Source organism: Notamacropus eugenii, chromosome 1, assembly GCF_028372415.1.
Source record: "Notamacropus eugenii isolate mMacEug1 chromosome 1, mMacEug1.pri_v2, whole genome shotgun sequence".
NCBI lineage: Eukaryota > Metazoa > Chordata > Mammalia > Diprotodontia > Macropodidae > Notamacropus > Notamacropus eugenii.
The window spans coordinates 450644989-450669763 of record NC_092872.1 but is presented as its reverse complement, the minus strand read 5'-3'; the positions used below and the strand labels follow the sequence as shown (position 1 = coordinate 450669763).

Below are 24775 nucleotides of genomic sequence, written 5' to 3'. Positions count from 1 at the left end.
TTACAAGCATTTATTATCTCTCTTCCATTGCTTTCTAAGTAAATAAAAGATGATAAACCCCCTGGAAAAAACACTCATAATAAACATGCATAGTCCAGCAAAACAAATTTCCACATTAGCCATGTCTAAAAATGCATGTCACATTCTTCATTTAAGTCTATCACCCTTGGGCAGGACGTGGGTGGGTTTCATCCCCAGTCCTCTGAACTCATTGTTTAATCATTGTGGTGATGAGAATTTCAAAGTCTTTAAAGTCATTTTTCTCTAGAAAGCTGTAATTGTATAAATAGCTCTCCTAGTTTTTGTTGCTTTACTCTGAATCAGTTCATTTCCTCGGAAACTGTCCACTTTGTGATTTCTTATAGTACAATAATATTCCATTACATTCATATACCACGTTTTGCCATTTCCCAGTAGATCAGTACCCCCTAAATTCCAGTTTTGTGCTACAACGAAGAGAACTGCTATCAATTTTTTTTTTACATATAGGTTCTTTTCCATTTTCTTGGAGAATAGGCCTCTTAGTAGTATAGCTGGGTCAAAGGGTATTCAGAGTTAAGTAACTTTTTGGCTGTAGTTCCAAACTGCTTTCCAGATTGCCTAGACCAATTCATAGCTCCACCAACAGTACCTTAGTGTGCGTGTTTTCCTACAGACCCTCCATCATTTGTCATTTTTCCTCTTTTGGTATCTTTGTCAATCTGAAGAGTGTGAAATAGAATCTCAAAGACACTTATATGTTCATTTCTCTAAATATAAGTGATTTGGAACACTTTCCTCCAGATAGTTATTGATAACTTGGATTTCTTCCTTTGAAAACTGCCTCTTTCTATCTTTTGATTATTTCTCTACTGAGAAATCACTGTTCTTAATCTTATAAATTTAAATCACTTCCTTCTATATCTTGATATGAGACTTTTATCAGAGAAACTTGCTGTCAAAGTGATTTTTTGAAGCAAGTGTAAGAATTGATACTTATTTCATTTAATTTTCTTTTTTAGCTGAATGTTCTAGCCAGCCTGTTAGCTATCCTAACATGTGTGTCATCTGAAAATTTGATGAGCATGCCATCTATGTAAAACAATTCCCATCTTTTTCTTTCTTACCTCCACATCCCAAAATTCCTAATATCCTTCAAGACTTAGAGGTTCAAGCATCTCCTTCAATGTGATCCAACTAGCGATTGGTGCTTGTCCATCATTTTGCACCTATTATAGAAATGCATACATGCAATATGCATGTATGCACACATACATATGTAGTATGTATGTAAATATATACATATAGGTATATTGTGTAGGTGTGTGTGGATATATTACAATGCATATATTCATGTACGTATATATGTGTATGTTTAATGTCTATATGTGTGTTTAATACACACACGTGTATATATATAATGTACATACACACATATATAAATATAAACAAACACACATGTTGTCTCTCCTAATAGAATTTAAACTCCTTGAGATCAAGATCTATTTCACTTTTGTCTTTTGCATCCTCACTGGGCCTTGCCTCATCCAAGCATTATTTTCATTTGTCTATTTCTTGAATTTATTCTGTTAAATAAAACATTTGCTGGATTATGTATTATTTCTCAAAAACAACTGTGGTCAAACTTGTCTTTGTGTTGCCAGATGACTCTTTGTTTGTGCTATTAAGGTGTATTGGGAGCTTCATAGCAAAAGGGACTTTTCCTAATGCAGGGCTGGGAGCTCAACCCCCAGCCCGTTGTTAGAGAGTTTTGTTTTCTGAGGGCATAAGGATAAGTCATTTCATAACTACCTTTCTAAGTACAGAATCACTATGAATTTGAGGATAAATCTACTTCTAGCTACAAGTCCAGATTACATTTCTGATTTTGCATAATTCTTGCCGATGTTTTTACATAACCTTCAACAGAATTTCTACCCTCCTTTCTGGAGGCCTTCCTTTGGTTCATTTCGTATCTCAGAAGAACCAGTGCTCTACCGAAGCTATCTTTTATCTCTCATTTTCATTAAATAATTGACTCAACTTCTTTCCCAGGAAAGCACATCCTTGATGATGTCCTTTTGATGTTATATTCCTGGCCTACAAGTGAGAATGAACAGGAAAGCAACTGAGTCTTAGGGAAAGAGGTTCCTGAATGAAAGAGTAATCATCTGAATCAATACCTTAGAAAATGACCCAGGCTTTATTAGGCTCAGTAAATGGGGTCTAGAACACTAAGTGCAGAAGGGGATGAAAGGGGCTGGTTAATTCTCACAAGGTCCCCCTGCCTCACCTAGCATTCTTCTATGGCTACAGTGAGCCAGCCCCACCCCTCCCTTACTCTGCCATGTTGGCATTGTCTGGGACAGATACATATCACTTGTCGTGGGCAAGTTTTCATTGGTAGCATGCTTCAGCCTGCTTCCACCCACCATGTATCCTCCCACTATCCTTTGGGTTTTCATTTTGGTTCATTGGCACTTCATGATTTGAAGTCATGCAATAGCATCTGGAAAATATTGCCCAGGTGCAAATGGTGTTAGGCTTGTGCTTATCTCTTTTGTCAGCCCTTTTGATAACCAAAACCTGTCTCTGCAATTTCTACCCATTGTTCTCATTTCTGCCCTCTAAGGCAGGTAGAACAAAAAGACTCTCTCACATGACAGCCTTTCACAATACTTAAAGACAATTTGTGTCTTTCCAAACTCTCCTCCTTATGTCTTCTTTCCTCCAGTTCCTTCACCGGACCCTGGTATGGCCTGGACTCCAGACCTTTACGCCATTGTGATTTCTTCCCTTTGAATACTTTTCACATAGAACAGGATCATAGATTTAGAGCAGAAAGGGGACCTAGAGTTCATTGAATTCAGTCCCATCATTTTATATATAAAGAAACTATATATATATTATATTAATATATTATATTAAATATTATATATTTATATATAAAAATTTATATATAAATTATATATATATAAAGAAATGTCCTCTGATCCCAGAGCCAGCATTCTTGTCACTGCACCATATTGTGAGGGTCATTTTAGGAATGAAGCACCCAGAGCTGAACATAACATTGCTCTGTGTGTGTTCTGACCAGAACAGAGGCACGTGGGACTCTCAGATCTTGTGAGTATAAATACTCTGCCTCTCTTATGAGCTGAAAGGAACAGTGATCACCAAGAGTAATATACTGGTGTGAGGAAAGATTTCCATTTGCAGAACCTTATGCTGTTAGTGGAACCTAGGCTTGGGCCAAGTTCTCCCCTGAAGCTTCCTCCTGCCCTTTGTTACCAGCTGTGAGTTGGACCTAAGTTGCAAAGATTTCAGGGCTTGTCTTGGGAGGCTTCTGCCCTGGGAGCTTTGTGCATTTTTGCCCCAGACAAGAGAAACAATTAAAGCCAGGCTGGCAAAGTGGGACTGAGCTCACCAGAGAAGGCAGGTGGTCTTTGGAGACTGCCTCCCTTGAAGTGGTGATTTATTCTCTCTAGAGTAATCCAAGACACTCTAGGATATACTCCTGTCAACAGATCTGGGGATGCCAACTAAGTCTTGATCCAAAAGAGATGGAATTTCTTGTTTTCATCTCCCCTTCCCTTGAACAATCCTGGAAATCCTTCCCTCCATTTTCTCCCCTGTTTACTTCCTAGAAGCCTGGCTTCTGGAAGGTTACATAGGTAGCAAATGCCAGAGGCAGGAAGCTTTCTGACTTCAGAACCTGTACTCTTTCCTCTGCACCAAAGATCTCCGTTCACTTCTTAGGAACCCTTATCTCTGGTTCCAAGTACTGACCCCTGAGGAGAACACAGTCATATAGACAGGCTCTTGGCTAAGTTTTTGAAGCCCTTCTAGTGGCTTTCAAGAGATTTTGTAGCATTCTTCAGTCCTGACAGCTATTCGGTGGGTGTACTGCACACACATCAGCTGTTCCATGCTGTTCCTAAAGGGAGGCCAAGGAGACAGGCAGGTCCCTGCTGGTGGGACTGAGGGAAGCTCAGGGTGTTCAACCCACACTCACCTTTCCAGCCCTGAAGACAGCTCTTCACTAAACTCTGAGCTTTCACTACTGCCTAGAAAAGGAACATAGGTAAATGAACATTTCACATCACAGCCGGTGATAATGCTCTGGCCCTGGGGATTCTAAAGGAAGGCGCTTGAGGTAGGTCAGGAGAAGAGTCAGAGTTTTAGATCCATCCTGTTAAATTCTAGAGAAGTAGTTTAGAAGTCACATACTTTTTTGGAGGGTGACAGTGAAGGTGGGAACAAGGAATGGTGGTTTGATTGCTTTTTCTATCTTCTGTTGCCCTTCCCTTAAAACCTTCCTTAGTGCCCTGAAGGCAGGTGGAGTGATGCCTGGGTCATATATTCTCATTTTCCCCCTTAGTATTTCTAATACTGGGGGAACTAGATTTGTCCAGAAATCTGCCAATGGTGAGTAGTAATACACATTAGCTACTTCCTCTTGGAATTCACCTACCCATCAGCATGGGTTGGGGGACATGTATGCTTTCTTAATCCTTTGATTTAATTTCCCAGAGAGCTGAATATGAAAAGACCTTTGGATTGCCACAAACAAGGATGGAGGATATTTTCATCATGGAAACACGGGGCAATAGTTACTGACAATTTTTCTGAGAATACTAACCTTTCTCTTATCTTGAGGTTGCCTATAGGAAACACATTAAAGTAGAGAATATCTTAGGTCTCTATGAATGTATTTAATGAACCACTCCTCATACTATGGTTATAGAAGTGATATTATTGGCAAGAGGGCTGCCTGAGGTCTTAAGTAAAAGGCTGAAGAATGATTACTTTGTGTCAGCAAAGTCACCAACAGCTGCCTTCTTGACAACAATCCCTGTTCTCTTAAACAAACCCTCATTAGAGGTTGTAGGAACTTAATACCTCAGGTGAAGAAGAGCCTTACCTGGGTTGGTAAGGAGAGTCAAGGCTTAAATGCATCTGTATCCCTTGATAGTGTTCTATTTGCTTGGCCTGATCTAACCTGGTTGCTGTTTAAAATCTTAGGTTTTAGCAGCCACTGAGCTAAGGCAATAGGGATGGAGGAAATGGCACAAGGTTGATAGGAACACATGGCCCTATCCTTGGCCCTTGCACTAGCAAGTCTTCTGGGTAGAGGGCACTGCAACACAGTGCCTGGGCTGGAGCTCAAAGCTTCTCAGTCTGAAAACTGATCACTTCTTTTTCAGCTAGCTGTCATGCCTTTATGATTAGGACCCTTCACCAATGCTGACAAAGCGTAGAAGTTTAGGAAGGACATTTGAATGTAATTCTTAGGGCTGACTGGTAAAGAAGGTGACTCCAGAAAGGACTACAAGATACTCTTTTTGGTTAAAAGTTCTTGTCTTCCCTTTCATTCTGCAGGACTGCTGGGGACTGTGGGCAGGTCTAAAGCTTAGGCTAGGGATAAGGAAGAAAGAGAAGGAAGAAATATCAGAAGAGGAAAAGAAGAGGAGGGGAGAGAAATTGGGAAGGGAGGGAAGGAGAAAGGGAGAGAAAGAGGGAGAAAGAGAGAAACAGAGGGGGGAGGAAGAAGGAGAGAGAAAAAGAAGAAAATCAGAGGGAGAGAGAGAAGTACAGAATAGAGATGAGAAGAGAGGTTCCCACAATGGCTCTTGGATGTATAGAGCCTTATTTAGAGCCCAAGGAATCAGAGCCAGACTAAAATCCCTTGTGACTTCTCTGGGGGGAGTGATAGTACAGCAACTTAGAAATGGCACTGAAGATAATAGGATATTTCATCTTTACATTGAAAATTACTTAAAAGACTCCTTTAGAAAAAGGGATAGGGAAAACAATATAGTTAATGTATTGCACTTCATACAGTCTGTCTCATTCTCTGACTCTGCTTGAAGTTTCTGAAACCCAAGACTAGACTTTGAATATTCTCTATTTCAATGATTCCAACTTGGTCATGGTCAATCAAGAGGTCCTGTTCCTAATTCTATTTAGAATCCTAAACCTTGTTTGATAACAAGACCCAAAGGTAGGGACAGACAAGAGGAAACCATGGCCTCTCAATCCCTTTCCTCTTCACATTCCCTTTGAATAGACTGGTAGGGAGAGGATGCTCCCATACAATGTTTAAAGATGTCTTTTATCTTGACCTCCTTTGATACCTAATGGAACCATTATCAAATGATGTTGCCATCTTTTGGGTTGGGTTTTCAAAGGATTAGACCAGCACAGAACAAGCTCTGGTAGGTCCTATCAAACTGAAAAAATATTTGGATATTAGTCAGTGAGAGACTGTGTCTGCCATCTGAGGACCAGTCTTAGATGAAACCAGAGGGTTTGGCCATGACAACTAATGAAGATAGTCCTCTGCAGCGTGGTGGCTTGGAGTCTGTAGGAGATGAGGGGGTAGCCACACCAAGGCAATCAAATCATAGACTGTAGAAGTACTGAAGTGAACAAAAAAAATAACATACTTTATATCAATTCACTGGACTTTCAAAAAAATGGTGACTCGTTCTTTCTCAATTCAGTACTATTACAGAGAATTCCTAAGAGGGGACCTTCTTGACTTATACTAGTTCAGAGGGAGCCTCACTGTGACAATATGCAGCTCATAGAGCATATGTTAAATTTGTGGGGTGACATTTTTGCTCCTATGTACCAGATTGTCTCTGTGAACAGGCTTTACTCCTTGGAATGAATGATAATGAGGACTCCTGCATCCTGCCAATGTGATCTGATTCCTTTCTGCAAAGTTTTTAGGACAAACAAAATTATGTGATGTGGCAACATGGGGTGCCTTCAATTCCCACTGTACCCTAGAGAGTCCTCCCTTAGCTCTCAGCCCATGAGCTCCTGGGTCTGCTACCACCCAGATTCAAAATGCCTGCCTGGGGGGAGAAGTTATTCACCAGAGGGCTGGGTCACTGAGGGAGGATAGAAGGCAGAAACACAGATAGACAGACAGGCGGGCACATACACAGATTATAGAAGCAGCAGGGACAAGGAAGGTAAAAAAAACAGCTAAAAGATGGTCACTTGTTTAAAGCAAATGATGCTTCAGTTATGATCCATCTAATTCACATTCCCTTGGCAGGCTCTGAATGGAAAGTTCTGTCATCAGAATCAAACCACCTCTGCCTGGGCATCTGGCCCCTGGCCTGAATCCGGAACCCACACAGTCCTTCCCCAGTTCTTAGGCCACAGACTCCAGTCAGCCACTATCTAGACATCCTCTCCACTCTGCTCTCAGGCCTGATCCCCACCCTCTCAATATGCAGTTTCCTTTCCATTGGCACAACAGTCACCTTCTCGGAGCAGGTTCAGAAAAAGTCCATTTGACTTGAAAAGGCTTTCTCCAAATTAGATCATCAGATTGTTAGCTCTTTGAGGGCAGGGGCTATTTTTGCCTTTCCTTGTGTCCCCAGTGTTTAGCACAATGCCTGGCATATAGGAAAGCTTAATAAATGCTTGTTGACTTGAGTCTAAACTTTTCTCATTTAGAGAAAACGCAGATACCTACAGGGAGCTCAAAGTGCCCGAGGGATGTCTCTGCACAGGGCACTCCTGAGATTTCCTCTGACTCAGACTGTACTCTGAAGTCTTAGGCCAGCTTCTTGGGGTAGAATTTTGAGGCTGGTAAGTATTCCAATCCCTGCAAAGGATGTTAAGAATTCCTTCTGAGAATAATAACAGCTTGTTGCCTGTGTTCCTGGTGAGGGACAGATAGGAGCTAGAGTAAGGAGCCCAAAGAATGGGCCACGGCTGGTCGGCTGGGCTTTACTGATGGCAGACAGAGTCTGTGAACTCAGCCCAGTGCTCTCTTGGGAGTGTGGCCATCTCCTACTGTTGCTGCTCCCTTGGAGAAGTGATTCCTCTAAGGCCGTCAATGGCTACTGCTTAGGATTGCCAACTCTTTGGCATTAGCCAGTGCGGCTGATATTATGGAAGTCATTTGCTTCTTAACAAGCTGGTGGATTATGGTCAGTACTTTTTCAGTTTTGATTTTGGCAATATAACTTCTGTCCTGACTGAAGCACAACTGTACCTAGCCTGGATCCAGATGAACACTTCTGGAAGGAGGGGAAAGGCTCAGGAAAGAGGTCACAGAACAGTCTCATATGCTGCCCAGGCCCAGACCCAAGGTGAGGTGGGAGGTGCTAAGGGGCACCAGAATGCTCACTAAGGGACACACTTTGGGGTCAGGAGAGGAGCTTGACTGAAGGGACAGGCATCATTGTGCTTTCCACAGCGACACACAGAGACAGACACGGAGCAAACAGTTTGCATCCCGCCTGCCCCCAGGCCGGGGGAGTCTTACCTAAGGAGAGTCCATTGGTGATAGCAGAGGAGGTGAGGGGCAGGCCCCGGCCCTGGCCCCTGCCTGGACTGTGGGGCTCTAGAACACTGTCATCCAGCAGGTGACGCGGTCTCTCCGATGGGAACGTTGCACTTTTACTCTCAACTACACTGAACTGACACATCATACTGGAAAGGGAGAAAAAAGGCAGAAGCCCTTAGGCATCTACGTTATCACCATCCAGTCCTCTCTCTGGTCTCCACTGCAGATTTGTTCAGGCATCCTGGGCCTAGAAGCCATGGGGACCATTCCTGACAGTGAAAAGAGCTCAGTCAAAAGGCTTGGGTTTTAACCCCAATCTTCTCCTTACTACTTATAGGATCTTGGGCAAGTCACATCTTCCCTGGACCTGTTTCCTCCTAGATCATCTTTAAGGTAGCTTCTAGCTCTTATTCCTACGATTTGGGATTAGAAGTCATGGATTTGAATCCTGGAGATTAGACTATAAACCACTTTTGAGAAATAGCTAGGTCCCAAGTAGTATGGATATGGAATTTCCCCTAAAGTGACCCTATGTACCCAAATTTGCATTATTTGAAGCTACTATGTGAAATATGGCAATTGATTCCAGCCCAAAGGTAATATGAAATTCAGGTTCTAATAATGTAACTACTTCAGAGGATTCATTATTTGCATTAATCTGAACCTAGTTGTACCTTCCAGCTCTAAATGCTATGATTTGGAATTAGAGGGCATAGGTTTACATCCTAGTTTTGCTACTTAATAGATGTGTGATGTTGTACCAGTCAGAGGTAGCTAGGTGATACGGTGATAGAGTGTTGGATTTGGAGTCAGAAAGACCTGAGTTCAAATCCTGTCTCAGATACTAGCTATGTAACCCTGGGCAAAACACCTACGTTTTCTCAGCCTCAGTTTCCTTATCTGTAAAATGACGCTAATAATAACACTTAAATTACAGGGTTGTTTTAGGATCAGCTGGGATAATATGTGCAAAGCACTTTGCAAACTATAAAACACCATATAAATGCTAGCTATTAGTAAGTTATTTCACTTGCCTAGGCCTCTGTTTCCTCATTTGCAAAATGACAAAGTTGAAAGTAGAGATCTTTGTCAACTTAAACTGTGATATAGTGTAAAGAACACTGGATTTGAATCCAAAGGGTCTGGGTTCAAGTTTCAGCACTGCCAAAAAAAGTCTCCTCATTACTGATCCTTTTTTGCAAAATAAGGGGTTTGGATTAGATGATCTTTAAGGTCCTTTCTATGCTATGATCCAATGAACCAAGTGATTCCTTTCAATTCTATAATCCTATTATTTTTTTGGTCCTAACACACTTAAAATCCTCTAGTCCATTTCAGCTCTAAACCCTAGGATGCTCCAGCTAACTGATGAAGGTATTTCCCATCTTGTTTACTACTTCTGTTGATAAAGGCCTACTGAGAGCATTTTCTCTCCTGGATAGCAGTTCAAAGTCCTGCAGATGAAGGCCATTAGCATTAATACTATTCCCTGACCCTATAGAGCATGGTACAGTGATTAGTACAAGGAAAGGCAGACTGGCTTTGAGCTTTGGTGCTGGGTGATACCTTCTCGCATGTTGTAGTCTCCCTAACAGAGAGCTCCCTAAGGTTGAGAATTGTTATTTTTCTCTCTCCAGTATAGAGTATTGGACCTTCCCCCGGTAGGAACTTAATCCATTTTTATTGACTGAATGAATAAATAAACTATTGCAGATAGGCTAGATATTTGATGGATCCAATATGAGGGTTTGGCATCTGGTAGGTGAACCCACAAGTTCCTGAGGCCCTTTTTCAACTCTAATATTCTACAAGGTCTATGGAGTCTAAGTGACCTGTTGCAGATCTCTGAACCAGATCATTTTTACTAAGCCAGGTAGAGAGCTTGCTAAAGCCAGAAACTACAGCTAAGTCTAGGAGTTAACCTTCTTCTGAAGATTGGCTAAATATCCTTTAATCCCTCACTGCAGTGGGCTCATAGCAGAGGAAGGTGTGAGGGTATCAGAGGAATTCCCAAGGAGAGACTCTGGGCTCCTTAGAATGATTAATGAACACTATCATCACAGTATCTATCACAAACACATCCAAACTAGAGAAGATCTATATTCTATACATGTCCAGGCCCTCCGTTATAGGAAGAGCCTAAGATTTAGAGGAAGGCAACCTGGGGGTGAATTCCAACACAGTTACTTAACACTTCTTCCTTTCTCTTTCTGGGCCTCTGTTTCTTCATCTTTAAAATAAGGGAACACGATGACTGCTGAGTTCCCTTCTAGCTCTAAATCCTTTGGTCTATTGTCCTGGACTGTAATGAGAACACACATGAGCCTCTAAGGAGTCAGGAACTATGAGTAAATCTTAGAGCATGGGTTCTTAACCTGTTTATGTGTCATGGACCCCTTTGGCAATCTTGCAAAACCTATGGACTCCTTGTCAGAATGATGTTTTTCAATGGATAAAATAAAATACATATTGAAAAAATAAATAAAATATTGAATAATCAAGAAGTTCTTATAAAACAAGTTCACAGACCCCAGATTAAGAACCTTTATAAGAAATCACTAAAGTCAGTGGGAAAAGAATGGAAAAGGATGATATTCGACAGGTACAAGCTGCTTAATCCAAGGGGCATTGCAATTAACTTCAAGGACCAGTTTGCAGCCGTCACCCACTTGTTTCCCAGGCTGTGGCTCTTCCTGTGACGTGGGACAGGGGGTGTGGGGAGGCTGGCAGCAATCGAAGTATCAGGACAGGTTGGTCTCCGGCTGAACCTCATGGCACCTGACACAGCAGAGGGACCTGAGGACAGAGTAGAGATGATTAGCAATAACATCCTCTTGACATATATGGCATCTCATAGGTAAGAGCCAATAAAGGGGAAGTATCCTCTTGGCTCTAAACAGTCTCTGCTTTCTAGGATACTCTTAGGACCAGGGTGCTACCTCAGCCCAGGGTACAGCAGATGCTGAAACTCTTAGTAGAGAGAGGGACTCCCCATGCATGACGAGAAGGAGTATGGCTAGAGGAGAGAAAGCAGACCTCAGGGATGGACAGACTTGGGTTAAAGTCGTATATCTGATACACATTGACTGTGTATTGCCTGGTCAGTGCTCCAGGCAGTTCTCTAGGATTTATAACTGTGTGACCAGATAATGGTCTCTATTAGTAAAGGAGATTTCTTCAGCATTCATTATTCTCAACATGAATGAAATTACAGGTCTTGATAGGAAAACAAAAACAATTCCTGTTGGTTACATGTAGATAAAGGCAGGCTCTCTCAGTCCTGATTGAGGCCTAGGAAGTATTTACTGAAACCAGCTATTTCAGAGAAGGTGGCCAGGTATCATCCAAACTTCCTCCATAGAGTCTTTTTAAAATTCCCACCCAAAGGACAGGCTTTTTTTTACAGTAGATGGATTTGCCAGAGCACAACACTGGAAGCCATAATCAGCTTTCAGGCCTGCTGACAGAGGTAGTGTCCAACCAAACATATGTTCACAACTGGTTGGGCAAGCCCATTGCAATATAAACACTTTACTAAATATTAATGTTGGACCAAGAAAAACGAAAATCTCTTCATCTGTAGTAATGATCCAAAAAACGTTTTGTCATCAAATCTCTGGCCTCAGAGCAAAGATTCAATTTCCCAGAGGCTTCCCTCCTAGCAAAGTCTTACAACACTTGAGCAGCCTTACTCAAATGCCACCTCTTATGTGAGTTCCCTTCCACTTCCAGCCAGTGACAACTTTATCCTTTAGACCTCATGTAGTACTTTGTTTTGTAACATGATTGCAAAATGCTATTCATTACAGTTATATGTATTTTGTCCTCCTATGAGCAGGGCCTCTGTCCTATCTAAATTTTATATCTTTCTCAGTGCCAAGCATAGCATATGTACACAGTAGGTGCCTGATAAATGTTTTTGGGGGGATCAAGGCTTGAGGCAGCGGATAGGACATAAGAGTTGTCTTCAAGTATTTGAAGATTTACTGTATTATGTGGAATGGGGTAGATTTGTTTTGCTTAGTTTCAGAAAGTAGAAGTAGGGGTAGTGGATGGAAATTTCTGAGAAAGATTTTGATTCAATGAAAATAGATCCATTTCAAAGTGGAACAGTTTGCCTCAGGAGGTGCTGACTACCCTCCAATTTAAGCAAAGGTTGTTTGATCACTCACTGGGATGGCACAGAGGGGAATCTCAGAGGAGTATAAATTGAACTAAATATCATCTGGGATCCATTCTAACTCAGAGATTCTCAGAATGAATGAATGAATGAATCTTCCTTCCTGCCCTTTCCTCCACTAGGAAGCCAAATGAGTCAGCAGTGCCATAGAACAGATAGGATATAATTCTCATTTAGCAATTCCTTTTGCCCATAAAACTATGAAGTTATTTCCTGATTTTCTACAGACTTTGTATCATAGAGGTCAACATGCAGACACAATGCTGCCTCCCCTCTCTAAGTCTTGTAGGGAATCCCCATAGGGAAGGCAGTGCTTCTGGTAGCACAAAACCACATGGAACAAACTCTTCCATCTCCACTCTCCTCTCTCCTCCTACCCCTCAGTCAATGATCATAAGCAGTGCAGCATAGTGGAATGAGCACTGGCTCTGGAGTAGGAGACCTAAGTTCAAATTCTACCTCTGATTCTTACTCCCTCTGTAGTCTTGATCAAATCATTTAACTTCTTTGTCCTCAGTTTTCTCATCTGTATAATGAAGGGGCTAGAATAGGTGTGTTCTGAAGTCCTTTTTAGCTCTCAATCTGTGATGCTGTAGTCCCTCTTCAGGAAAAGGTCTAGACTCAGATGTAGATGTTCCTCCTTGAAGGGGGAGAATATTTTATACTCAGCTTGAAAATATCTATTAAAATTGGTTATTTCATAGAGAAGGTAGTAGAGCACCAGACCTAAAGAAGTCATCTCCAAATCTTCCTCACAAATTTCTGATATAATCCTGCCAAAACACTAACTCCACTACAATAGGAAACACAGATACTTAAAAAAAAAATCAGAACACAACTTGGGTGTGCAATCATATAATGGCCCAACTCATCTATACTCTTACAAAGTACCCTGTCCACAGAATGCTACAGTGAGATCAATAGGGACCAATTAATCTCCATAACAACACAGTCTCATCCATCTAGTCCCCTTATTTCTGGATGGTCAGGTTCTCTTTTATTTCTGGCTTAATGAATAAAACACAGAGATGAGTTCTGGGTCAAGGTCTGGGCAAAGTATTATCAGCTTCATCCCAGATAACTCGAACACTACACATTTCTGGTACTCAAATGGGGGAGTGAAAAATGACCCCATGTCTTGTTCTTGATTCCTGTGAAAATGGGGACTTATGGGAAGAACAATGGATTTGGAGTTAGAGGATGGAGACTTGGATCTGGACCTTGTTACTTATTTACTGCAGGACCTTGGGTAAGTCACTTTATTTCCTGAGACTCAGTTTCCTCATCTGCAAAATTAGGAGGTTGGACTAGATCACCTCTGAGGTCCTTTCCACATCCAAATGCCATAGTCTTAAGGATGAAAACTCTTGTTTATCGGCATAGAGTCTCAAAGGGTGATTACTTATTATAAAGCATATGGAAAACCCATAGGATTTGTTAGCCTATGCCTGCTAGGGAATCTGAATTCTGTGACCAAACCTGGCACATGGAGAATGAGAACTGTGTGTGGGCATCTCTGTCTAGCTCAAGAGGGTTATTTTCTAAACAAAGTCATGAGAGGATGGACCTGGGGTGAAGAGGAAGCAAGAAAAGAGAACACTCAGGTTTGTGATTACTGCTATAAAGAAGCTTACTGTTGGGTAAACTGTCCTTGTGCTAAGGGATTAGCTTAACGATGGAAGAGAAAATAGGTGGCTCCTAGGGTGGATATTTCTAAGACATGTTATCATCCAGTGCTTGAACATTTACAAAGTACTTTCTTCTAAACATCCGTGTGAGGTAAATAGTGCAATTATTTATTTTGTCCATTTTACAGATGGAGAAAGTGCTGCTCATGACCTCAACCTTTTGTCCTTACTCTAGGGAAGCAGAAGTAGAACTTAGCTGTGAATCATGTAAAAGACTACAAGATAGAAGCAGTGGGGTATAGTGTCATGAATATTCTATCTCAAAGACCCAATTTAAAATCCTAATTCTGACACATTACCTGTGTGACCTTGGATAAGTCACATGAATTTTACAGGCTTCAGTTTCCTCATCTGCAAAATGACCTGGTCAGACTAAATGACTTTTGAGGTCCCTTGAAGCTCCAAGTCTATAATAAATAAAATTCTGAGTGCCTTTGGAAAATGTATAGCAACTAGGGACAGATATAACACCAACGAGTGTGGGAAAGAAAATCTAAATCACTATATTTGAGCCTTTGTACTATGGTTCCTATGACTGGAATGTACTCCCTGGCAATCAGAAAGGCTATGTAGCACACTAGATAGAGTGCTGGACGTGGAATCAAGAAGACCTGGGTTTAAATCTCAACTTTGACATTTCCTAGTTATGTGACCAAGGACAAGTCACTTGAAGTTTCCACGTTTAAATTTCTTCACCTATAAACTAGGTACAATAATAGTAATAACAATTTACAGGGATCCTGTGAAGACCAAATGAGACAATGTGCGTAAAGCTCTTGGCCCACCTTAAAAGGGTGACAGAAATGTGAATTGTAATGATTGTTTTCTTCTCATCTTTTCTGATGGAGTTCAGACAGCAATAGGATAAGTAGCTTTTCTGCCATCATCCTTTTAGATTTAAAGTTCTGTGTGCTATTTTTATACAAGGGTATAAAATAACTGATTTTTGTAACTGAATGGAAGTGTTAGGTTGTAAGGTCATTTTCTGTAGGCTCCATGAAAACCTCTTGGGGACGACTCCAGGAGTAGATAGGACAACAGGGACAATATCTACCTCATCCTTCTCCCACATGGTTTTATTTCTTCCACTAGGTCTCTATATTTTGAAAGCTTTTCATCCTACATAGATTGAAGATGATTAATATTTGGCACAAGAACATCATTCTTAAATCCTTAAGGATTCATGTTATGTGCAGGCAATTGGAGATAACAGTTTTTGGCTACAATCACGCTCCAGTTCCAGTAAGGTTTATTTGTTGAATTCTCAAAGATGTTCTGAGGTCGGTATTTCTTGTCCTGGGATTTGTTATCTGTTAGTTTATGAAGGATAGTGAGCATCTGATTCTGGCCACCATGTTGTGCATTGCTAGGTTTTCAGTGGGTTTCAAAACATTGTAATCTGCAATGATTGCTGTTATTACTTTCCCATGTACTCCACTGTGAACCTTACAAAAAATGGGCAGGTCTAATTAGGGTATACTAACACTGAAAGATGTTTATAAGTCATATACAGGTGGCTCTTAGGTTGGATATTTCTAAGACATGTTATCATCCACATTCATTCATACAGTGCTTGATAGATATGGAGAGCCCTTGAATTCCACTCTCCTGTATGGCTTAGATGTGTTCCTCTATCTCCATACCCATTGCTAACACATGCTTTGAAATTGCAACTTTCCTAGCAGTGTTGCAGCATGGAGAAGGAAGAAGAAACTGCTGGTCTAGGATGGAAGTTGGAATGTACCTTTCCTCACCCCCTCACCCTAAATCTAGGGGAGACTTAGTTGTTGCAACTCCAGGAAGAATAAGGAGAATTAAATAGAGGCAGCTAATGTGGTTCCCAAACCAAGGTCCTAGAGGAAGGAGCTGGGCCTAGGTCATTTATTAGCCCAAAGAAAAATGCTATTGTAGGTCAGGGAAGTCACATTCCTGCCATCTCCAAAATGAAAAAAAAAGAGCAGAATTTAAAAGGGTTGGAGTTTGTTTTTGTTTTCCACAAAGTTTTTAATAAGTGAATCAACCATATGGGCTGTGTTACTTGATTTGTTTATCACATCTACAACAGCGCATGAGGCTGGTGCTTAGGACTCCTGCAGAGTGAGTCACTCTGGCATGCTGGGCTCAGAGAAAGCCTTTTTTTAAAGGTCAACATGCATTTCTGCTCCCAGATGATCCTGAACTGAAATGGCCCACACTGAAAACAGATGCTCCCTTAGAGGTGTCAGGAACAAGGGAGTATTTTGTCTTTTTAAATGTAAACAGAAGAGGGGGTCCCTTCTGCAGTTTCTGTCCCTTCTTGGTCACAAATTCCTTCCTGTTATTGTGTGACCTGTGGTAAAACCCTTGGAGTAGTAAATGCATCCTCTTCCTCCTGAGGTAGTGGAAAGAGCTCGACATTTAGGGCTGGAAAATTGGGTCTGTATCCTGGCTCTACCACCTGTATGACCTCTCTAAGCCACTGTTTCTTCATGTATAAAATGAAGGGTCTTGGACTACATGGATTTTTGAAATGAATAATCCCAGAATCACTGAATGTTAGAGCTAGTAAGGATTATTGGATTTAGAAGGAGAATATCATCCAATCTAAACCCTCTTTTTACAAATAAGGAAACTGAGGCTCCAAGAAAGGTAAAACAACCTGTTTTAGGTCATACAGGAAGTTAGAAGTATAGCCAGTGCTCAGATGCAAATCTCCTTGACTGCCCTGGTCCAGGGATCTTTCTATTATTCCACACTGCCTAGAGCAGGGGTGGGGAATCTGCAGCTTTGAGCCTACATGTGGCCTTCTAGATCTCTAAGTGCGACCGTTGGACTGAATCTAAGTTTTTCAAAACAATTTTTGTTAAGGATCTAGAAGGCCACATGTGGCCTCAAGATTGCAGGTTCCCCTCCCCTGGTCTAGAGAGAACAACTCTTGGCATGCCATTCATTCAGTCACTTCTGAAAAGGAAGGGGAGGAGAATGTAAGGAGTCATTTCTTGTGGGGAGAGATGTGGCCACCAGCTACCTCAAAAGTTCTCTAAAAATATGGAATACACTTGAGAAACATCACATTGTAGCACAATAACATTAGATGGAAAATCAGATAACCTGAATCGTCAGTTTAGGTTCTACCTATGAATTCCCAATGCAACCTCAGGATAGTCACCTACTTTCCCTCAGGTTCCTCTTTTGTACCATGACAGGGTTCATACACATAACCTCTAAAGTGCTTTCCTCCATTGGCTTTCCAAGATTCTAAACTCAGCAAACATCTTAGTAGTTGAGTCTGGTGTTTAACACAGTGCATTGTTTATAATAGGCATTTATAAATGTTTGTTGAATGAATATTGAATGAAGGACTTAAAACCCTAGCAAGATTACCTGAGAGTCATTAGAAAGCATGATTGTAAGTGATGGAGACTTTGGGAATTGGGGTACAGCTGCCAGGGAGGTTATCCCTTTTACAGCTGGGTGTGTGTGTGTTTGGGGGGGATTACGGAAATCAGAGAGTCAGTCTTGGTCTCTGTCCCACCCAAGAAACTGGTCCCTAAACTTCTCTACCAATTAGATTAGGGAAAGACAACTAGGATGGGATTAAGAACAGAATATGAACCTTTCAAAATACTTGCAAAATACATGGTACACAGTAACAGCATTATCATGAAGATCATCAACTCTAAAAGACAGTTACTCTGATCAATACAATGATCTAGAACCCAAATGATCCAAAGGACTCGTGATGACAAATGCTATCCACATCCAGACAGAGAGCTAATGAACTCTGAATGCAGGTTAAAACATACTTTTAAAAATTTTTCTTTATTTTTGTTTGTGTTTTGCAACATAGCTGATGTGGAAATAAGATGTTATATTTATAACTGATATCAAATTGCCTGCCTTCTCAAGGAGGTGGGATGGGTGGGAGGAAGGGAAAGAATTTGGAACTTAAAATTTAAAAAAAAAATTGTTAAAAATCTATGGGAAACATTTAATGAAATAAAATAATTTTAAAAATATTTGCAAAGGATGAATCTAGAAGGAAAATTGTGGAGAAGTACAACATGAAAGGGGAGGAAAATGAAATTGGAAGAAGGGCTATACCGGTTTCTTCAAACAAATTCACAAAATTATCTCAGAGTGGCTCTTTATTAATTACAAATCTATTTCCTCCAATAACTTTATTTTAAATTCTATTCTCAATACTAATGCTTCATTATTCAAGTTTTTTCTTTCAATTAATGATTGTCAAACTTTTCTCAAGTTCCTGTCCATTGATTTATAGATTCATAAGTAATTCCATCAATGATCAAGACAATTTTATGTATTTTCTGAAGTCAGTTTCTTTTATAGGTTTATAATTTTTTATATTCTGGAAAATAGAACAGTAATAAGTTTATTTTTATATATCAATCTAAAAGTGATAAAAAGTTACAAAGAAAAAATAGAATAAGCTTATTTTCCATTTTAAATTTTCTTTTTGCAGCATAATATAGTATTATATATGCAACATAAATAATAATGTAGTCATAGAAGGTGCTGATCAATTATCCCATCTCATTTAAAATAAGTGAGAAGATGCACTCTTAAGTTATTTTAGGTTAAGTAAAAAAAAATCCTTGAAAGTCACTGGATAAATTGGAGTAATGCTGCAGAAGAAGTATGGAGTGAATGGCTAGATAGGTGTACATATTCTGCCAAGCCTTGGAGAAGGAATTGCTTGGGGATGGAAAGAGAGAGTCTTGGTTTCTAACTTGGCGTCATACTTCCCCCCCACCCTTGGCCAGCAAAGTACTTTGGAGAACCAGAGGATCTGGACTTCTTATCTCTATCCTGGAAGCATCCCTGGGAAGCATCCCTGGCAGTAGATGAAATGCACAGAGTAGAGGAAAGACAGATTCAAAGTTCTACAAGGAGTCTTACAGAAAAGCTCCACCATGTCTAAGGAGAACTTCATTAATGTCCCATTAAAGGAAAAAAAGGACTTCCAGCAACCAGGAGCTCCCCCTTTGCCACATGTGCTTTCTGAACTTCAGCCTACTTTTTCCTGGTCTGTGAATTTACTTGTAGGAGAGCTATCAGTCGTTCTGAGTGCTGTTTTATCCTAACTATCCCATCATATCATAAACCAATTGAATATGGCTGATTGGTTGTATCACTGATAGTCAATGGGGGAAGCACACCAGTGGGGTCTTGTGGGAGCTATAGCATTGGAAAACCATCATCTCAAACTCTTCAGGGCTACTCCTAAACCGCTAAGAGGAGGTATAGAAACTGCTCTCTGGGGCCCCACCCTACCAACATGGTATGGGAGAGTAGCCCCAGAGCCTGTAGTGTATTTTAAAAACAGTGAACAAGCATCTTTTAAATACTTAGTACGTACCAGGCAGAGAGAAGCAATGTAGCACACTGGCTCTAAAGCTGGCCAGGAAAGATCTGACTTAAAATCCCACCTCTGACACATACTGATTTAAATACTGGCTCGACCACCTACTTACCTGTGTGACCTTCCTGAACCTCTGTTTCTTCATGTATAAAATGAAGGGGATTAGACTAGACTGGTTTCTGAAATGGAATCAGGCTCTAAATCTCATGACTTGAAATGAGTAATCCCAGAGTCAATGAATGTTAGTGCTAGAAGGGGTCACTGGATTTCGAATTGGAATATCATCTAATCTAACTTCTCTTTCTATGAATAAGGCAACTGAGGCTTAGAGAGAGGCAAAACAACTTGCCCTAGGTCATATAGGAAGTTAGTTTTAGGTTTACTGAGAACCTCAATGTTCTAGGTAACTCTCAAAGACTAAGTTGTAGAGAAGGTGTTAAAGATACATTGGAAGAGCAAATTTCTGGATTTGGAGTTACCTATTTCAGTGAAATCACAGATCTAGCACCTATCCCTATATTAAAAATGGACACATTTTAAAATAAAGCCATGGTATCATAATTCTAAAAATTCCATAACATTATGAATTATGACAGACTCCTCTCACCTCCTAACTCTTTAAATCTTGGCATGCCTAGTGGCTCTTGATGGTCTTGATCTGATAGTGTAGTCAGGGAAGCCTGACTGGAGGAGGTGGAATTTGAGTGGGATCTTGGAAACAGACAGATGAAACAGTCTCTGGCCCCATGAGTTTCTTACAATCTTCGCTCTCTTTTTTAATAGGCCTTTTCATGATCAGATCCTTAAAGTGCCAGTAGGAGTTAACCAATTAAGGCCACTAAGTATCACCTCCCTTGGACTGATTTTAAAGCTGATCCTTCAGTCCAAGTTTTTCATAGGACTCATGAGATTTATAATTGGAAAGAAACTTTATCCTTCCTAGTCCTCTATCTAGTCCAATACATTCATTTTTACAGATGAGGAAATTGAGGCTCAGAAAGGGAAACAGTCTTAACCAAAGTTATGCAAATAGAAGCAGCAGAAGCAGAGGACAGATAGTCGTCTGGTTCCAAATCCAGCATTCTTTTCACTAAGCTATTCAAGTGCCCTGGAGAACAACAGCTGGGCTCTGACTTTCTTCCTCCTCTCCACCTTAAGAACCTCCATCTAGTTGAGAATCAAAGTGCCATCTCCCTTCCTGCCAGCAGGCTCTGATCCAGGATGTCTTCCTTGTCCCTCCCCTGTCGTCCCACTGGATTCACCCCCCTCAACCCCCTGGGGAGCCCAGGAGCTCCAAGTTCTGGGGGCTTGTCTCTTCTAGGAGACACACTATGATCATACCCATTTCAACTTCAGTCATTTGGCTGGTCTGGCTTTTGTTATTTCTCAACGTGTATTTGATAATAATGAGGTTCCAATGAGATACTGATGACACAGCCCACACTGCCTAGGGGCACGGGCCTTTGGAAAAACTGACCATGGATTAGGACCATCCCCAAGGAGTGCACTCATTTTTCCATGAATAATGGCTAAATGAATGCTACTTTAGCTGTTTTTATTGGATCACTTGAGGCCCTTAGATCTCTAGAGGGAAAAGAGATATGCTGAAGAAAAGAGCTGGGGTTCATTACACTTCTCTCTAGTAACCAGCACATAATACAGAAAAAAGAGTACTGATTGCCTAGAAAAGTCAGAAAATGATTGCAGGGACCTCCAACAGCCTTTATACATGAATGATTAAAGATGACGTGTGTTTCTAATGCAAAGGATCTCTGTCAAAACCAGATTCCTTGAACAGGCGATAAAATTCATTTATTGATACCTTTTGTCTTTATCTCATAGGCATTTCTGGAAAAAAATCCACTCCTTCAAATTAGAACTTCCCTTGTGACAAAGAAAAACGATTAAGCCAAACCATGATACAGTGACCACTTTATTTATGGTATACTGGAGGGAGGTGTATGTCACCATCTGTTCTCAAAAACTTTTACTGGGTACTAGGTTATTGATAATTAGTTATCTTTTTAGTGATCTTTTCATTTTCCCAGTTATAGTCTTTAGGCATATTGTTCTCTTGATGATAACTTCTACCACTCCAAAAGTTTCTTCGAATCCCTCATATCCATCATTCTTACTATACAATAATATTCCATTAGATTTGAATACCACTTTGGACAAATGTTTGAGAAAATCCTCATTGTGGGTAGATGGCCAAAGGAAGCAATGATGCCTTTGATTTTTCTGTCCCAAGGGGAAAGGCCTGAGAGTTGGATATTGACCTCACCACCCATCTATCTTCATCTAGCTCTCTTGGCTCCCTGCTCATTCTGTTAACCATTGGGCTCACCTGTTTTGGGGAAGAATTCGGCCCCACTTTGCCCCAACCTGGACTCCTTTCCAGTTAGCCAACTCTCCTCTCCAGGCACAAGCACAAGATCAATCTCCATTTCCCATACACAAATCATACTTCCTTTGCCTCAATAAAATGCTCCCAATTTCTGGGGTCAAGATTACACCCTCATCTCTGGGCATTAGTGTCAATCTACCCAAATCTTCTTTTCCTAAATTCAGGGTCCTAGACTATTGTCCATTACAAGCCTTTTTGTGTTGGTCCCTTCCCTTTTCCAACCCACAAGTGTAAAGGATATTGAGGACCTACACTTAAGACATAGCCCAACCTAACACAGAGGATTCCTGAACTTAGCAGTCAGATCATAGACCATGGAGGCAGGTAGGAAGCTCAATGGATAGAATGCTAGGCTTACATCTCAGGAAGATCTGAGTTCAAATCCCACCTCAGATATTTACTAGCTGTGTCATCATGGGCAAATCACTTAACCTCTATCTGCTTCAGGTTCCTCATCTGTAAAATGAGGATAACAATACCATCTATATCATTTGTTGTTGTGTTATGAGAAAATATTTGTAAAGCTCAACATAGCACGTGGCATACAGCAGGTGCTTAGCCTACCTGGGACTTAGTTCTCTCATATGTAAAATAAGATGACTAGACTAAATAACTTGTGCAGTACCTACTAACTGAAAAATTTGAATGCCCAACCCTTCAGGTCTCTCCTTATGTATCAAAGTAATAGGAAATGCCTTGGCTAAGCCAGAAAAATACACAGTTGAGTTAACTCTTCAATAACAAATTCTAAAAGAAGGAAAGGAAATATTCTAATACGGTGGGTGTACTTTCTGTGGAAGATTTACAGAGAGCCTTGAACAAGAATGGCATGGGATGAGGAATGTGGAAGGGCTTGGATCTGAATTGTTGAAGGGAGTCACTCAGGTGGAAGAAATCATAGATCCAAGCAAATACTACCAATATCTGGTCAATGAACTCTCCTTTCTTTTTATCCCTCCAACCTGTAAACCAAGAGGATATGCTATGAAATGGCCCCTCCTCAAAGCTATCCTCATTCATCTTAACTAGATGCCCTTTTTCTATTTACCCACTGCTAAAGAACAGCATGACACAGTGAAAAAAATCACTGTACTGGGAATTAAGAGACCTGAGCTCATGTTCTGGCTTTCCTACTTATCAGCCATGTGTCCCTGGGCAAGTTGCTCCCCTCTTTCAGTTTCCCCATCTGTACAATGAGGAGGTTGGACAAGATCTCTAAGGTCTTCCTGCTCTAGCATGGTATGATTCTGAATGTTGCCCATCAATTCTTTGCTGGAAATATCCAGTTTCTCTTGGGCCTAGAAATCTGTAGCAGTTCTGGTCCACTAGGATACTGATCTTGTAAGCAATGGCCACCATATGACCCCAAGGGGTATATGATCAACCAATTGGACAGTGGGAATATGGTTTGGATGCCATTGCACCTGAAAAGGCCAATAATAGGGTTTGTCTTCAACATGGACACATCTACTATCCATTACTACCCATCTACTACCCAGTTTCTTTCCTTCTGAGCCATGAACCTGTCCTTTATGGCAGTTATGATGTAACTTGAACCTGGGCACCCATAGCAGCAGTTGCACAAGTGCCAATAGGAAAATTCCTTACCCCAGAAAAAATGCTGATGGGGGGCATGATTTTAAAAGTTGGGAGAACACTGTCCTAGGGTAAGAAGCTTAGATAAAGAGTATAGTTTTTCCACTTCTCCTCGTCTTGTTCTTTACGTGCTGGGAAAGGATAATTCCAGAAAGAACACTAGTTAGCTAAATGATGTGGAGGTAGCTTTCACACTATCTGGCTGTGTCCTCCTTCATTCCAAGGCACCTGCATCATTGCTAATTGAGAGAAATTGAGAGAAAACACTGCCCTCACTGGGGTCAATGTTCTTTATGCTTTTTACTCTCAAGGAAAAGATGACTTCATTTGTATAAACTAAACATTACAGACAAGGAAAAAATTAAACCCATGACATTCCTTAAGCTGGTTTTTTTCCTTCATACATGGCAACCGAATTTTCTAGATTTCATTTCTTATAAGTTGTTCTTTGGTTTGTTTATTCTTGCATAAAAGAATTTACCCCCAAAGACATCTTTTTCCCCCTTAGACAAGCTACCCAGGATAGGAGCTCCATCCATAATTCTTAGAATCATGGAAGCTATTTTGGAAGGAGCCTTAGAGCTCTGTCTCAGAACAGAAGTCACCTCCTCAACATTTCTCACATGTGGCTCTCCAGCCTTTGCTCGGACAGTATGGACTCACCAAATTTCAGAGTTGGAAAGGATCTTGGTGGAATCTTGGTTGGAAGGGAACATCTTCCCCAACCTATTTTCAAACAGGTATCCCTTCTTACAACATACCTGATAAGGGGTCATCCAGCCTCTGCTTGAAGACTTCAGGAGATGGAGAACTCAGTAACCTATTCTCCTTTGAGATCCAATTTTAATAGTGAAGATGTTTTCTCTTATACTGAACTGAAATCACCTGCTCTGCAAGTCCTCACCATTGTCATTAGTTTTACCCTCTAGGGTCAAGCAGAACAGGCCTAATTCCTTTATTCTAGAACAGACCTTTACAACATACAGCCAGAGGCTTGCCAAAGGATTTCTGGGTGAAAAATGTGGTGTTGTCACTGTGCACTCTCCTGTTTGTCACATAACCTGTGGTAACCAACCACAGTTGGTGTGACTCTAGTCTACCAATCTGCCATACGAAAAAGTTTAGCCTATTTTAATTTTGGTTTCTACCTACTGCCAAATTGTGTAGATTTGCTCTAGAATATATATTTTATCTTTTAAAGACTACCAGAATCTCAAAGATGAAAGGTATCTCTCTACAACTG

The 24775-nt window shown here is 40.8% G+C and overlaps 1 protein-coding gene across 6 annotated transcripts in view; it reads right to left on the bottom strand.

Moving 5' to 3' along the window:
* The window catches only part of RALGPS1 (Ral GEF with PH domain and SH3 binding motif 1), a 658499-nt gene that overhangs the window by 40513 nt on the left and 593211 nt on the right, over positions 1-24775 (bottom strand). For 4 of the 6 annotated variants that reach the window (XM_072631953.1, XM_072631952.1, XM_072631955.1 and 1 more), the window contains 3 exons: positions 10966-11092; positions 8276-8442; positions 3995-4046 (listed from right to left, as the gene is read on the bottom strand). In XM_072631953.1, coding sequence (XP_072488054.1) covers positions 3995-4046; positions 8276-8442; positions 10966-11092 — 346 coding nt within the window. Of the gene's footprint in view, positions 1-3994; positions 4047-8275; positions 8443-10813; positions 11093-24775 lie in introns of those variants that run through there. The other 2 variants (XM_072631956.1, XM_072631957.1) reach the window with 2 other exon arrangements.